We start from the raw sequence: 16,711 nt of genomic DNA, 5'->3' as shown, positions 1-16,711 counted from the left end.
GAATACAGACCCTATTTAAAACTCAGATTCTAGCCTTTCTACGCTTTCCAAAACTAAATGTAAAAAGAACAATTTGGCTGGAGCTAGTCTTCAAGCTGTATTGACAAATGCACATTCCCATGGAAAGTGCAAATAAACCAGAAGACAGATTTCTATCACACCTGCCAGTATAGAGAATTCACAATCTTTTATGGGATGAAGGTGAGGTTGATTTACTAACAGGATAAAGCATATCCACTATGAATTTTTACTCAGCTTCAACTCATTTCCTAAGCAGGTGAAAATTCGTCAAAATTCAAGGAATACCCAATCATACGCAAGTAAAAAAAAATTTTTTTACATCTATATAGATATATAGTAAATAAATAAATCACATGAGGGATGAAGTCCGCACAACTTTACCTCATTTACTAAGCTATGTGAAACTTCACTTTGCAAAGTGAACGTAAATAAACCCGTCTTTTACTTCCTCCCTTACAGGCCAATCAATGTTCTTTAATAGCAGTCCTATACCACAAATGCAACTTTGCAACATGAGTAGCCGATAACCCATATTAGCAAAGATGCTAAAATAAAAGACAATTCTCTAATTCCCCAGAATGTACATGTTTAATAAAAATAACGTCCTGCTATTTAACCTCAAAAATCCTCATACATTCTCCAGATAAGGTTCATGTTATAGACCTGCCTTGAGGTACAGCAGTTGACCTCTTCATCTCTAGATTCTTGTATTGGTCTGTTACTGTGTACTGTAAGCAGTTCAGCTACATGGCTAAAACAAAAAATATGCATGTTGAAGTATCTTTCCAATTACTGCTAAAAACCTCTTTAAACTACTGACCAAATATAGTTCATAAAACTACTGGTATATGGGCATGTTAAAAAAACAGCAATATAGCCGTCTACAAAATGACTTACCAAACAAACGGCTATCTCCTACAACTACTTGCCTACACCTCCAGCATCTCTGTGCTTTCCTAGGGTCTACCCATGCCACCAATACTGGATGAATAGCCATTTCTAATGGGACCACTGTAGGAACACTTAAGGCTGTACTTTGTGTACAGCAATGGACATCTGAAAAGGGCAGAATTCAAGATCCAGCACCACTGCCCAATGAGCAGTGGTATTGGTGCTTGGCATGGGGAAATAGTGGAAACGTTTCACAGTAGTTTTGCAAACCTGCATAACACATATGGAATATCATTCCATGACTGTTTCGCTGCATACGCCAGCTAAAAGAAATTGTTAGTGAAAAAATAAATATAAATGTATCATTTTATATTGTGAGTTCCAGCAACAACTAATCGTTTTATTGCATATGGATTTTTTGTATTCAGTCTATTGCTAATTAGATACCTGTAATGACAATATCAATTTCCAAATCACTGGTTAAAGCAGTTCAACACTAGTCCTGAATAACAACATCGTTGTCGTCATCGTCCTCAAAATCATCATCATCCTCATCTTCAACAACACAGATCTCAACCTCATCTGGATCCTTTGATCTACAAGAAAACCAGTTCAGTACTTGCTGATGGCTTAAGCCAGATTCTGTAACTAATTCCTCCAAGTCCTGCGCATGGAACTGACTGTTTACACACAGATAGTTTTCCAAAACATCATATTTTTTCTGAAGCAAAGATGAAATGGGACCTTGAGGAGTCTTAGGTTTTGAACAATTTTTTACCAGAAGTTTGAAATTGGAAACTTTGTGCCCGGGTTTTGATTTTCCAGAAAAAGTTGGTTCATCGTCAGAAATTTCCTCACTTACTACAGTGTTTCCTGAATGCTGACTAGATGATGCTATAACATCATCATCATCATCATCAGGCACCTCTGTCATAGCAGAGGACATTGCGTGGACTGGTGAGCCACCATCACTTTGTCTTCCATTAACATTACCGACATGCTGAGAATCATCGAGCCAAGTGGGATGCTCTTGCATACTGTTACGGAACCACCGAAGCTGGCCGTGTTTAAGGGCATAACGTGTATCTCCAAACCATTGAATGATATCTGCTCTTGGTAGTCCAGTAATCTCTTCAAGCCTCATGTAGTCTTCCCTGGTAGCCCACTGGCACTTCAGAAAAAAGGATTTGAGAATTTGCAACTGTTGTTTACTTTTCCGTTGGCGTCTCATGCCTGGCGCACTATCCTCTCTCCTAAGGTTTCCATTTTGATCAATATAACCTGAAACTTGCACTCCTTCACCATTGCTCATATGCCAAGAGGAAGACATCTGTTCCTCCTCAGAGGGATAATATGAAACTGAGTTCATCTCTCTCCCATCCACTCCCAACATCAAGCTGGCAGCAGATGGTTTAACTGGCTTATCAGGCTCCTGCCTTTTCTTTGGTTGAGCATTTGAGATGAGAGAATTGGGTTTAGATTCACTTGTAAAGTCCCTGCTACAGCCTTTTAGTCGGTGTACAGAAGTACTTTCATTAGCTCTAAGAGGTTCCTTGTCTGGAAGTTTACAGCTTAATCGTATCCTCTTAGATTCTGGGGCATTATAAACAGGTGATGTGCAAGAACGAGAGGCCATGGCTTGCCTTGCTCTTGCCTTTAGAGCAGGAATTGAAAATTCATCTGATCGGAGCACATTGGACTTCTTGGCCAGGGCAATCAGAGGCTTGAAATGAAATTGATCATGATTATAATTGAGCCGTGCCCGCGTTTCCTCAATTTCCTCTGGAGTCCAGCTGATTCCGCAACGAATTCTCTGTACCATGAACCAGTTTTTCACTTTCTCCATTTGCAACCCGAACCGTAGAGAAAGTAGAGCAATTTCTGGCATGCTTGGGTATGGAAAAAAGCTAAAGGTGCTGATGAGCTGAGGGTTATCATCCAACTCCTCAGTCAGCTCTGCCCGAGACCAAATCACTTGAAGATCATCAGAAGCAGGAGGCAGGCACAGGAACCCAGAAATGTCATCTGGATACAAAGCAGAAGCTTTGGTAGATGTGGGAGGCATTATCCAAAATGTACTTTCAACGTCAGGTTGTGATTTTCATCAGTGGGCACTTTATCTGAAAAGGACCAAAATTCGTCCTCCCAGAAAGCTGTAAAGAGAGAGACAGAATAGTGTAAGAACAGAAATGTCATTTAAAATATCTTACAATTTATATTTTTAGCATGCAGCAACAGAAGACATATAAACGGCGATATACGGAACATGTATGTAAACATCACTTTTTATATTATATAGGATTTATATAGCGCCAACAGTTTGCGCAGCGCTTTACAATACAAGGAAGACATTGCAATACAATTCAAGAGAAGATGGTAAGGAGTGCCCTGCCCGTGAGGGCTTACAATCTAAAACGGAGGGGCAAGTGATATAGATTAATGCTATACAGGTCCTATGAAAACCTTCAGGTGTTTGTAAACAGCCTAACCGGTGAGTCTACTACTGTCACATACTTCTGATTCAGGAGAACACCAAGTAGGTAGATTAATAAAAGATGTCAGAGTGCCAAATCAGAGTAAAGTGACATCTCCCGATAACTCCTAAGCAATGTATACTCACCAATCCACGGTCATTCAAAGCCATCCTGGTGAAGCTCCAGTGTTGGATGATGACGGAGCTACCCAGGTGATGACCTCACTAGCTCACCCCCGCCCCCTCCCATCAATAGAGCCCACAGAGATGCTTGAAGTACCTTATGACTGAAGCTAGCATCAGATGAGACATGAACATCCACCTGGTAAAACCTAAATATGTGAACAGGAAGACCAGGTGGCAGCTTTGCAAATCTGAGAAACAAATACCTGATAAGAAGCACCAACTGACATAATGGTGTGTGCTTTGGCAGGGAAAGGTGGAAACTTGTCCTCAATCTGTAGACATGACAAGTAAGCCTGTCTAATCCACCTTGAGATAGTGGAACATGAAGCAGGCTGTCCCCTATGGAGACCTTCAGGGATAACAAAAACAGAGCAAGTTTGCCTAATGGAAGCTGTAACTGAGAGAAGATTGAAAATAGCATACAACATCCAGACAGTGGAGGGAAATTCCTTGGGGTATCAGAGCAGGACATAAAGACAGCAACACAAATGTCTTGGTTATGGAGGAAGGAAGAAACTAGCTTGGGAAGAGGCTTTGGGCCTCAAGACACATAGAAGTAAAAAGCAGATGTCCATTCTCCTAGGGCTCTAGCAAAAAAACTGAGGCTTGCTGGGAGTGGGAGGTCCTGTTTGCCAGCATCCAGTCTCCTGAAGGCAGCAGCATAGCCCAAGGTACCTGAATTATTATACCGTTTCCCATAATGATTGACTAAGGAAACAGTGATGGGGAGTTTCCTAAACTACATGATCAAATGGTAATACTGAGCATTGTTATACAGTCTTCATACTATCTTCAGTGTGAGATCCAAGACACTGCTGCATCTGACTGCTAGTCTTTAGAGATTTGGTCGCGAGATATGGATGTCACTACTGTGCTGCTCTCTTCGCTGAAGGCTCTGCCATGAAGAAAACGTCTCTAACAAGATGGCCGCCTACAGAGAGAGACAGTTCAGAACGAGACATGGTAACTCAATAATGGAGAAAGATCAGCTCCAGGGGTACCGCAGGCAACATTGGGAACTAGTCGTTTGTCCTCTGCCAGCCTTTTCAGTTAATAATAATATAAAGCCTAAAGCCAGTTATACAGAATTGGCTGTAGCTGTGCCACACATTGTTCTGGTCTGGACATGTGCTCATCTATTTTGACCACTAGGGGGATACAAGCCTTAGTTAGCAATGGCATGATAAATATTAATTTCATTATTCAATGTCTTTTTTAATATTATAAATGTTATAATATTAAAAAAAAGACACTGAATAATGAAATTAATAATTTATCATGGCATTGCTAACTAAGGCTTGTATCCCCCTAGTGGGGAAAATAGATTATCACATGGCCAGACTCCAGAACAGTGTATTATTGTATAGTGTGGAACAGCTGTATACAATTCTGCATACCTGGCTTTATATTATAAAGTTCTTATAATATAAAGCCAGGTATGCAGAATTGGATATAGCTGTGCCACACTACAGAGTGTTCATGTTCTTCATAATATTAAGAAACTGACCTAAAATCATGATTTTGTATTGCTTTAGAAAAAATGTGACCTGTCCCTTTAAGAAAAAGTATCGGTAATTGGTATCGGTGAGTACTTGAAAAAAAGTATCGGTACTCAGCCTTAAAAAAGTGGTATCGGTGCATCCCTACTTTTCAGGCACAACTTCCAGAGTTCTGTTACTCTTTCAGGTAGACACTGGAACAACAAAATATGCACTTCCAGAACACTTAACACTTTGCCTTAAACATGTTCATTATATTTTTCGACCTTGCCTTATTCTCTCATTTAGAAGGTGCTATGAGGATGCCTCTGAATATGACCGAGAACATCCTATACGAGCAAAGGTGGGGTAAGCAAATAGAAAAGATCTGTTGATTTGCAAGCAAATTAGTAAAAAGAGCAGACACGAACCAGCAGTCGGCCCCCTGGACTGAAAAGAATTACAATGATACACTATAAATGGCTTATTCAATGGTTTGATCCAAGGTCCATTTTAGTGCTACAAATCAACTTGTCTATAACAGGGACTGCGTTTGCACAACAGTAGTTATGTCTTTTCTACATGTTGTGCATTAGATTCTTAATGATACAGATTTGGGCTCCACCAAATGTTATAGGTGTGCCCTGACTAGCATAAGACACGATTGCATCTGTGTGGGTTTTCATCTCTGCTTTCCCCCTGTACATACAAAAATATACTGCTGGGTTAATTAACTGCCTTACAAAAAAGTCACATTTAAGTCAAAACATTTTCTCCCCTCCCCCAACACTGACTGCTGCGTCTTCTGTGTCCACGGAGTCTGTGTGGGTGCACGCTGCTGGGCTGCCTGCATCGACTTACCCCATGTCTACCCTCGCCTCCCGGCCGAAGATCTGAACTGCGCATGCGCCCGTCCTATGATCCTTCTATACAGCCGCCCGAGACTCTTCAGACAGAAGTGCACGGCAAAGACACCTTCAAACCTTTTTGAAAGTTTTTTTTTTTCAATGTTGTTGCATGTATCTACTGCTTGCTAGCATTAGATATATGCAAAAAAGCCCAGAGGGGTTAATAACCCTTTAAGTGTGTGTAGGAGTGTGGTAGAAACAGCACAGCAATATACCCAGCTTCAAGAGGTGGCCTCTCCTCCTGAAAATGCTAGTTGACTGGCTATCATACTGATCCCTGGGCTTCAAAATGTTCACCGACCTAGAACAAGCAAGGAGTTCTGACTTCAGTAGCCATTTGTTCCAGATCGGTGAGTCAGAGACAGACAATAGCAGCCCCCATACAGGTTTAAAATAAAAGTGACTCTAAGTCATTACCAGACCCTAAGCTGGTAATAAACCATTAGAATTTTCTTTGAAAGGAAAGTCATTTCCAGAAAGTTGATTTCGATTTTCTAATAGTTAAAATCGGGATCAAACTGATGAATCATTTTTAACCAGAATGCCGGGAATAAAAATCAATGGCGAAGGATGGAAATTTGGTCTCAAGCTTCTGTTTAAATGGTTTTTGCTTGAGAAACTCAATGCAAAATAAATGCTAAACCAGATTACATTTTTTTTAAATACTTGTCAAGTCTCTGATGGCATCAAATGTTCTGACCAGATTTTTCATATGAACATTTGTAAAAAAATATACTTCTTTTAAGAAACCTATGCAAATGAGTTGACCTCACCTACTTACTAATAACTTACCATATCAATGCGTATTAGCTTACTCACAGACATAAGAGGACACCTCCCACATCCAAGAAAACAAGTTACAGCATAAACCTGGACCAAAATCAACTCCATTATTTCTATTCTATGCACCAGACATGTATACATGTCCCATCTTACCCTTTATAGCTGAATACATCCTCTGGGTGCACAGCTCTACTCCCTCTAAAGTCATAGTAATCAGATCAATCCAACTCATGGGTGACTGAATTTCTGCTTCCTTAGTCATCTCTCTCCCTTCCCCCTGACCTGATGAGTAGTCAATGAAGCAGCAGCACATTGATGAGTTGCTCTCTGCTCTCCTCTACTAAAACATGTTCAGTGTTAGGCTGACCATATACCGTCTATGAGTCCTACTGAAATTTGCCGAAATTTGAATAGTGTGTGGCCCCACTGACACCCCTCCGTTTAACAAAAGTCAGCTTTTCAACTGAAGGAACCGGGCTGAAAATTGTTGGCTGAAAAGGGACTGTAGGCAATCAGTTGCAGCCACTGTTTGGGCATCGACAGTCGCAGGATGTCAGAATACAATAGCCCAGTGTGGGGGTGAATGAGAAAAACCGCTGAGGGGGAATTTATGAAAACTGGGACAGAATCTGAAGCAGTTGCCCCATGGCAACCAATCAGCTTCTCTCTTCAGTTTGTTCAGTTGAAAGACTTGAAAATGAAAGCTAGAAGCTGATTGGTTACATTACATTGCCGATTGGGAGGCTTTCTAAGACAGAAGAGACTGTGCATGTGCAGTTCAGTATGCCAAGATGAAGTAACTTTTTTGCACATGCAAGGGAGTTACATCACTGGGGCCTGGCCAATCAAGCTGGCCAGAGTCAGGCCCTGGAAAAAGATGGAAGCAGCAGCAAGGGAGAGGATGGTTTGGCAGGCAAGTCTGCCATTATGTGCCAATATGCTGTGCACACTAGCACATTATGTTTAAAAGCTCCGGGGGCGTATTTTTATCCCACCCCCCTTTACAAGTTGTATTCTACGCAATGCAACAGATACAATTAGAACCAAGATTAAGCTAGGATACCGACTACTCTGTCTGCTGTCTGGATAGTCACTAGAGGAAGACTCTCCAAGTCTGTCTATGAAATGCCATCATGAAAATATGACCTATTAAGTAAAGGTCCACCAAATCTACAGTTCCAAAATGGGTACTAGATAGTTAAGATACACTATATAGCGTAAAAATACAGATTTAAATCTGTCCTATTATAGTAAAAGGTACTGTATATAAATACATACAGCTCAGGGAAGGTGAGGTACTTTTATAAAGTACGCAGCTCAGTGACGGTGAGGTACTGTATATAAGGGCCGGTTCACACCACAAAGTGCATTCCAGAGCGTTCGGTCTCTGGAACGCAACCGGACCAGCTCACTGCATTCAGGGACAGGAGGGGGCGTGGCTGTGCGTTGAAGTCCATGGCGCCGCAGCCACGCCCCCCACCCGCAGTATGATCCCCGACACCTGAACGCTCTGGAATGCACTCTTTGTGGTGTGAACTGGCCCTTAATGAATACAGCTCAGTGAAAGTAAGGTAATTATATAAAGTATACAGCTCAGGGAAGGTGAGGTACTGTATGTAAATGCATACAGCTTAATGAAGGTGATACACGGTATAAAAATGCATATGATTCAGTGAAGGTGTGTGCATGTATTTGTATATATAGATAGACAGGGCTTGAAAAATGTTAGGGTGTCTCACCAGTCAAAAATGTCACCAGTCAGCATGAACGGACTATGCCTCTCAATTTATGTTAACATTTTTTGGGGGGACAGATAGAGCTTTCTTTTGTAGGTATATAACCACCACTGGGAGGGGGGGTTATTTTTTACTATATAATGAAAAAAGTACCGTAAATTTCAAACAAAAAAATGTTTTCCCTACGTTATGTTATGAAACATCTATTCTTACCCATATTTTTGGTAAAATATAAGACGGGGTCATGTCGGGTAAATAGACACCAGACACGGTCACATATACGAACCCTGCGTGGTCCCGAAACGTTGGATTATGCGATATGTGTGACATTCAGTCCAAATAAATGGCCATTTTTTTTAATTTAATTTGCGGAGTGCTGGTGATTTCTATGTTTCATAGACACCAAATCTAAGAAGCCCCCTATGTGACAGCACTGGGGGTCCCTGGTTTGAATCCTGGCCAAGGGTGTCCCAGTTTGAATCCTAGCCAGGCCACTATCTGCAAAGAGTTTGCATGTGTGGGTTTCCTCCGGTACTCCGGTTTCCTCCCACACTCCAATGACATGCTGGTAGGTTAAATAGTTCCTGTGTAAATTGGCCCTCGTATGTATGCATGCATGTGAGATAGGGACCTTAGATTGTAAGCTCCTTGAGGGCAGGGACCGATGTGAATGTGCAACTATGTAAAGAGTTGCATAAACTGTCTTTGCTATACAAATATATGGATCAGGGAAGGTAAGGTACTGTATATAAATGCATACAGCTCAGTGATGATGGGATACGGTATAGAAATACATACACACAGCTCCTACATAGAGATAAAAACTCTAAAAGATTCCAGTTGCTTTGGATGGTAGGAACGAAGGATGTGCTGTCCGTAATATTCCCAGACAAGATCTAGCCTGCAATTTCACATGATGACATGCCCTAAAAACAGCATTAATGAGATGTCACCGTGGTGACCACAGAAGGCAGTCCAAGCACACACACAAAAAAAAAAAAAAAAAAAAGGGAAGAAAAACCACCTCCACACACACACAGGAGATTGCACGCATGGACTACAAGCTTAACAGGAGAACAAAAGGTTAAACTCCACCTCTGATGTGCACCCAGCTTGTCTGTCTTCATCCTTTGTTTCCTGGCCTCTTCCCTCCACTTAATTGGAATCATGACTGATCTTCCTAAACACCCAACACCCCTTCCTTTCCATCTTACTTATACGTAGAGATGTTTACAACATAAAAGCAGGCAAAAGAATCCAGACACAGGAAGATACAAATGTAAATGGTCAACCACAAAAAACACACACAAATACACAAGCAGCAGACATGTTTTTGAAAACTTATGGAAATAGAAAAAAAAAAAACAACAAATACCTCACTGGTCAAATGTTGCTGTTCAAATTTTTAACACAAAAACTGATTTCTAAATGATAATATAGAGGAACAAGTTGTAGATCACTTATTTTTTAGTAAAATGACTTATGTTTAATTAATATATTATAATAGGGGGCGATAAGTCAACGAGTATGTAGCATTGTACAATTAAAAAGGTTTAAAAAAAACATTAAAAGAATGGCAAAGGATTTGGTTATGAGAGTTTACACAAAACTGAATGTTAACTGCAAGGTAGAGCACTCAGTCAATCAACTACACTCACATCTTCCTCCATCTGAGTCAATCATTCACAAACTTGTTGAGCAATCACTATCAAAAGATCAATTTTACTTTTCCTAACAAAATCAAACATTTACATGCATATGCGACAATTAACATATTAGGTTTCTCCTTTTGGTCTAGTAAATATACCATTGAAAGTGTTAGATCTGTTTAAGCAAAAAAAAACATTTCTACGCATGTGCTACATTGTATGTTTACCATAGGACAGAACTATGTAGTTCTGTCCTACGGTAAAAACACTACTTTCCTAACAATCCAATACATCGAGTGAGCTTTTATTCGGGACAGGAAATTTGTTACTGGCAGGATCACAAACCCCTTTTTTTTTCTTTTAAAAGGGATCACATGGCTATAGCAAGAGCAAGGAGTGGACACTTGCTTGGTCGATGAGCTGCTTCCACTGATGTTACATCTGCGCTCGACTCACCGCACAGGAGATCCTGTTTACCTGCTCCTCTTCTCCCCTTGTCTGTTCACAGAATATCTTGTCGTCTAGGAGACCAATACAAGACGTTTTGTGAATGGATGAGGAAATAGGACATGGAGGGTGAACAACAGAAGCCCTGCAGCACATGAGAGCCAGAACGCTCATAGGGTTGGAAATAGGAGCCCGGTGTGTATTATCTGGTGGGTAGAAAGAAATTAAGTATATAATCAATCAGGATAATTACTCCCCAAATCCCTACCTAACATTGCACAGTATGGGGACAGCTAAGACTTTTTTTTATATTATGCAATGTGAATGGGAACAAACAACAAATATATAAGTAGAGGTTATACCAATTCGGATGCAAAAGAGGAACTACATTAACTCAGTTTATTGTTTTTGGATATAATGAGGAAGAATTAAGACCTGTCAACTTGTTTTTGCCATACGTGTCCCATTCAGTAATTTTTCCACATAGGGGAAACCACCCAGCGTTGAAAAGTAAGAGGCAAATGGTACACACAAACACCTTACATTTGCATAACTTTAAAAAAAAAAATTTAAAAAGCCGCTTACATTTTGTAAGTGCTTTATGCTTGCCTAAAAATCCTAACTGGCTTCCCCCCATTTGATGTTAAGTAGTAACGTTATGTTTACCATAATTATCCTGTGTGTACTGTGCTGGCAGCTCTCATCATCGTTTGTAAACAAGGTATGAACACTGTCTTCCCTAAGAAGGGGTTAAAGATAGAGCTGCAACAGTTATTCGATTAAAATCGACGATGGAAAACGTTGTCAACGTTTTCCATCGTCGATTCATCGGCTAAAATGCAAATTTCCAGCTTGCCGCTGCACGCCCTTTGCACACTACACTCTTTTTTTACTTCCACCGCGCCAAGCTTGCTCCCGTGATGGACTACAATCTCAATAGAAACTAGTAGTCCATCACTGGAGCCCTTTTTTTTTAAATCCGATTAATCGATTAATCGAACTTAATAATCGGCTAACTAATCGATTATGAAAATAATCGTTAGCTGCAGCCCTAGTTAAAGACTTAGCAGCATTGTATGTAAATGAGGAAGCTCAGTCTGTCCCTCATTCTGACCCTCTACATTCACTTTCAAACTGCTCAGAGTAGCCTAAAATTGGGACAAAGCCGTTTACCAAAGAAACCTCCAAAACGTAAAAGAAAATATTTGTAAAAATTATTTTGGGGTATGATGTGTAAATAGAAAGGCATAGAGGAGTTTTTTTTTCAAATTTGACAGCAAACGTAAAACTACACTAAGTGAGAAAGATCAACCAGACAGGTTCCCCCTGAGATAGGCTACTAATGGAACTATATGATGTGCCTTATGCCATACATGGTTAAAATTTCGAATGAGTCCTGCTGAATTCAAGCTATGGGTAGTCCTGTCAGCACAACCAGACTTGACAAAGTTTAATTACAAAATCGAAGGAGCTGGGTGGAAAACATTAAAATTAGCTGCAGTTACTGTTATTCAGACAGCTGTGGGTGCCAGCTGTTTGAAAACAATAGCTACCAGGTGGGGATTGCTCCATCTACACTGCTTAGTGTGGATGGGTGAATCAAATGACTTCTCACGTTCAGCCCACAAGCATGAACTAGAGAAATCTAGTTATATATGGCTAGCTTTACTCTCCCCCATAAACGTAAACACAAGTGCTTGCTCAAGATTTGATGCTTACATTCGACCCAGCAGTAAGTCTTGCCCAGAGTCAGTTATATCATGCTTGCACATTCCAATGTTCACAGTGTAAAGGTGCCCTTTAATACACGAGATTCTCTATGCTTCATGTACATGGTTTTAAGATGTCTCCTGGTGGCATACAGTTGTGCTCAAAAGATTGTATACCACTGGAGAATGTCATATATAGATTTTTAAAGAAAACATGAGTGAGCAGCAAAACACTTTTCCTTTATCTCTTGTGGAATTCATATTGGGTCATAACAGAATGGCACAATCCTAAAACAAAACATGGCAACAAATACAAAAAATGAAATGACCCCCGTTCAAAAGTCTGCACACACTTAGCTCTTCATACTGTGTATTGCCCTCTTTAGCATCATTGACAGCGTGCAGTTTTGTAATAGTTGTCTATGAGGCCCCGAATTCTTGCCGGTGATGTGGCAGCCCATTCGTCTTGGCAAAATGCCTCTAGGTCATGCAAAGTTTTTGGTCATCTTGCATGAACCGCACGTTTGAGATCTCCCCAGAATGGCTCGATGATATTAAAGGTCAGGAGACTGTGATGGCCACTCCTGAACCTTCACCTTTTTCTGCTGTAACCACTGGAGGGTCAACTTGGCCTTGTGCTTAGGGTCATTGTCGTGCTGGAAAGTCCAAGAGCTCCATGTGCAGCTTTTGTGCTGAAGAATGCAAATTGTCTGCCAGTATTTTCTGCTAACATGCTGCATTCACCTCGCCATCAATTTTCACAAGATTCCCTGTGCCCTTAGAACGCACACACCCCTAAAACATCAATGAGCCACCACCATGCTTCACAGTGGGGATGTAATCCTTGTCAGTATAGGCCTTGTTGACCCCTCTCCAAACATATCGCTTACGGTTTCTGACCATAAAGCTCTATTTTGGTCTCATCACTCCAAATTACAGTGTGCCAGAAGCTGTGAGGTGTGTCAAGGTGTTATTGGGCATATTATTACCAGACTTTTTTGTGTTGGCGCAGTAAAGGCTTCTTTACGGCAACTACACCATGCAGTTAATTTTTGTTCAAGTATTGTCATAATGTGCTCCTTGGAACAACTACACCACCTTTTTCCAGAGCATCCTGTATTTCTCCTGAGGTTACCTGTGGGATTTTCTTTGTATCCTGGACAATTCATCTGGCAGTTGTGGCTGAAATCTTTCTTGGTCTACCTGACCTTGACTTAGTATCAAGAGATCCCTGAATTTCCCACTTCTTAATAAGTGACTGAACAGTACTGACTGGCATTTTCAAGGCTTTGGATATCTTTTTATATCCTTTTCCATCTTTATAAAGTTCCATTACCTTGTTACACAGGTCTTTTGCCAGTTGTATTCTGCTCCCTATGGATCAGTATCTAGCCTGCTCAGTGCATCCACGTGAGAGCTAACAAACTCATTGACCATTTATACACAGACACTAATTGCAATTTAAAAAGCCACAGATGTGGGAAATAACCTTTAATTGCTATTATAGCCCGTGTATTTCACCTTGTGTGTCTGTAACAAGGCCAAACATTCCAGTGTATGTAAACTTTTGATCAGGGTCATTTAGGTGATAATAAATGGCTTCATATGATCACTATCCATAAATTTTAAAAAAGACAGTTTTTTGGCATAATCAGTCATATTTTCAATATTAATGCCAAAATTTCACAATTTCTGCCATGGTATGCAAACCTTTGGAGCACAACTGTATCTTGTCTAGTCCAAAGAAGCAAATATCAGAATTGTAATGCTTACACAGAATCAAAATGTTGCACACAGGCTCTAGGTTCATTGATGTGCAACAATCAATACAAAGAGAAAATGGCTGCAGCTGATCAGTGCAATGTAACCTGAATCGTGTGGGTTTTGGCCCATTCGCTATTGTTCTCTGCCAACAGAGCAGAGATAAGCTGGAGCCGGTCATCACGGTCCACGTGTGCATTTCACCGATATACACAGAAGAGTGTGAAGACCAGATTAAAAAATAAAGAACCCTTCAAAGGTCTGACTGTTCATACCGACACCAAAAATCCCTGGTGAACATATTCATACAAATACACAGCTCTGACTTTTGTTCATTCATTTTTTAATGATAGGCATCTGGTGGTATTGAGGTAGCATTATTAATGAGCATACCCAAGGGAAAAAAAGTCAGTCACTTGCAGAGATTCTCCAGCCTTATGAACAGCACAGAATACAAACCAGGGAATGTTATAATATGTTATAATATATCACAATGGGTTTAGTCTACTAAAAGGAGTACGGGCTGTTCACTAAGCAGAGTGTAAGTTTAAAAAGTAAAAGGCAGTAAATAAGGGGAATCTGTGTTCAGCTTGAATACCTGGCAACATCCGCTTTTCCCTACAATATGATTGGTTGATTCAAATGAACACAGCTAAGCTCAAATGAAGAACTGATTTGCAGAGTGCTCTGTTCCTTTAGTAAATCAATCTCAATGTAGTATTTAAATGCACAAAACATAGAGAACATTTGCCGAGAACCTTGGCATGCTTTACCTAATGTGACACTAAACTCAGGAGATAAATCTTAATACATTCAAGTACCTCAACTAGTAACGAAAATGTATCTTATTTGTGTATCACTCGGCTGTAGATCCTCAAATCATCTCTGAATTGGTGCCGACACTGTCCGTCCTTCTGGAGGGTGACCACTTTTGTTCCCTGTGAGTGTTGTAAAGTAGCCACCACTCCAAGCTCACTCCTGTGATGGACTACAATCTCAATACAAATGAGTAAACTAAAACATGAGATTGTAGTTCATAATAGGAGCAGCGACTACTTTACAACACACACAGGGACCATAAGTAGTCACCCTGCAGAAGGAAAGACAGACAGTGTCAGTATTTGGGATGCACCAATACCGCTTTTTTGGTAACCCATACCCTGTCACATTAAACCAGCAGCTGTTCCACTGTTAACATAAAACTCACACGCCCACCCTTTGGCTTTTCTGTTTTCACAATCATTCATCCAATGTCACATTCATTATATAACCTGTGTGATCCTTAGAAACACAGCATGCTGCGTTATGTAAACAAGCTGAGAAGTTGATGACTTTGCTCTTTTGTATATCACTTATCAAATGTTATTTAAAAACTGTAAACAACAAATAAAAAAACAGCGAAGAACGTCTAAAAGAAGAACGTCTAAAAGAAGGACAGGCCTCGGTGAGGGAAAGAGAAGCAGGCAAAGTGTGGGAGAGCAGCATGAGGGAAGGCCAGGGAAGTGCTGGGACTTCCACAGGGACCAGGAGCACGGCACGTGCACAGGCAGAAACAGAGCCGACATTGTAAATAAACACAGGCAGCAAATGTAAGGAAGAAATGTGTATGAAGAGGAGGAGCCAGCACAGCTCCAGCAGGCTGCTGTGAACTTCTTCACTTCGCACAGCTGCCCCCTGAAGCTTCGTGTTCTGCCTACTGGGACTCCCTTCCAGGGTGCCTAGAGCTCCGACAATGGCGCACACTCACCTTTCCGGTCTTCTCCGCTTCTCTCTTCGGTTTGCCCCCCCGCGACTGGTCGACACGCTGCCCGTAAAGCCGTGTTGTTGTGGCTCCCGATACACGAAGAGGCTCGGGCCGGGAGGCTAGCAAGCGTCGTTGGGCGGCCGCAGATTGGTGTAAACACAGGAAGGGAGGGACCTGGGCGCTGCCGGTGATTGGAGGAGAGAGGGCGATGGGCTGAGGGAAGAGTGGGCGGCAAACGCTTGTCGGTGGTGTGTCCTCACTGGAGTGGGTGTGGCCTCCTGAGTGGAATGGGCGGCGCTCGCCTCCTGTGTTGCACAGCCACAATAGAAGTTTCTTCAGCCTGCTATTGGCTGGATACAGTGGAAGTGTGTGTCAGAGGCAGGGTGGGAAGGTTGAGGAGGGATTCTCCTGCTGTCTGATGCCGCATTAGCTGGGGTAGCGGAGGTCAGCTGGTGAATGAGAAAACTGCTTTTCATTCAGTGGGACAGAATTTTGCCTATCCCATATGCAAGGGCGCAAACTTCCCTGTCAGACTGCACTTTAGTCCTTTATGGAACATGGTCTCACTTCTGTTCAAATGCATGCAAGCTAGGGTTGTCACCTTTTCTTCAAGCCAAACCCAAACACTCTAGCGCCTTGCGGCAAATTGTTTTGTAGAGTATACACTATGCATATATTTTGTGATTAAATAACATTGGAGTTATGTGCAGTAGTGCATACCTGGGCCACCTGTGGTATCTTTTATGTGCAATAGTGCATACCTGGGCCACCTGTGGCATCTTTTGTGTGCAATAGTGCATACCTGGGCCACCTGTGGCATCTTTTGTGTGCAATAGTGCATACCTGGGTCACCTGTGGCATCTTTTGTGTGCAATAGTGCATACCTGGGTCACCTGTGGCATCTTTTGTGGGCGCATATATTTCA

The 16,711-nt window shown here is 41.4% G+C and overlaps 1 protein-coding gene across 1 annotated transcript; it reads right to left on the bottom strand.

The window, feature by feature from the left end:
- Nucleotides 1-1,157: 1,157 nt before the first annotated feature.
- Nucleotides 1,158-15,810, bottom strand: HOMEZ (homeobox and leucine zipper encoding). Its single transcript, XM_018556120.1, has 2 exons — nucleotides 15,790-15,810; nucleotides 1,158-3,065 (listed from the first exon to the last, which is right to left on the bottom strand). Exon 2 carries the CDS (start codon nucleotides 2,975-2,977, stop codon nucleotides 1,409-1,411), a length of 1,569 nt encoding a protein of 522 aa, XP_018411622.1. The 5' UTR covers nucleotides 2,978-3,065; nucleotides 15,790-15,810; the 3' UTR covers nucleotides 1,158-1,408.
- Nucleotides 15,811-16,711: the final 901 nt, after the last annotated feature.

This window comes from Nanorana parkeri, unplaced genomic scaffold (genome assembly GCF_000935625.1).
Source record: "Nanorana parkeri isolate BGI_ZX_2015 unplaced genomic scaffold, ASM93562v1 scaffold225, whole genome shotgun sequence".
NCBI lineage: Eukaryota > Metazoa > Chordata > Amphibia > Anura > Dicroglossidae > Nanorana > Nanorana parkeri.
The sequence above is the reverse complement of the archived record's forward strand: the minus strand, read 5'-3'. Positions and strand labels throughout refer to the sequence as shown.

What these genes read in the sequence shown, in the direction of transcription:
- HOMEZ (XM_018556120.1), bottom strand. Translation starts at nt 2,977, where the DNA reads ATGCCTCCCACATCTACCAAAGCTTCTGCTTTGTATCCAGATGACATT.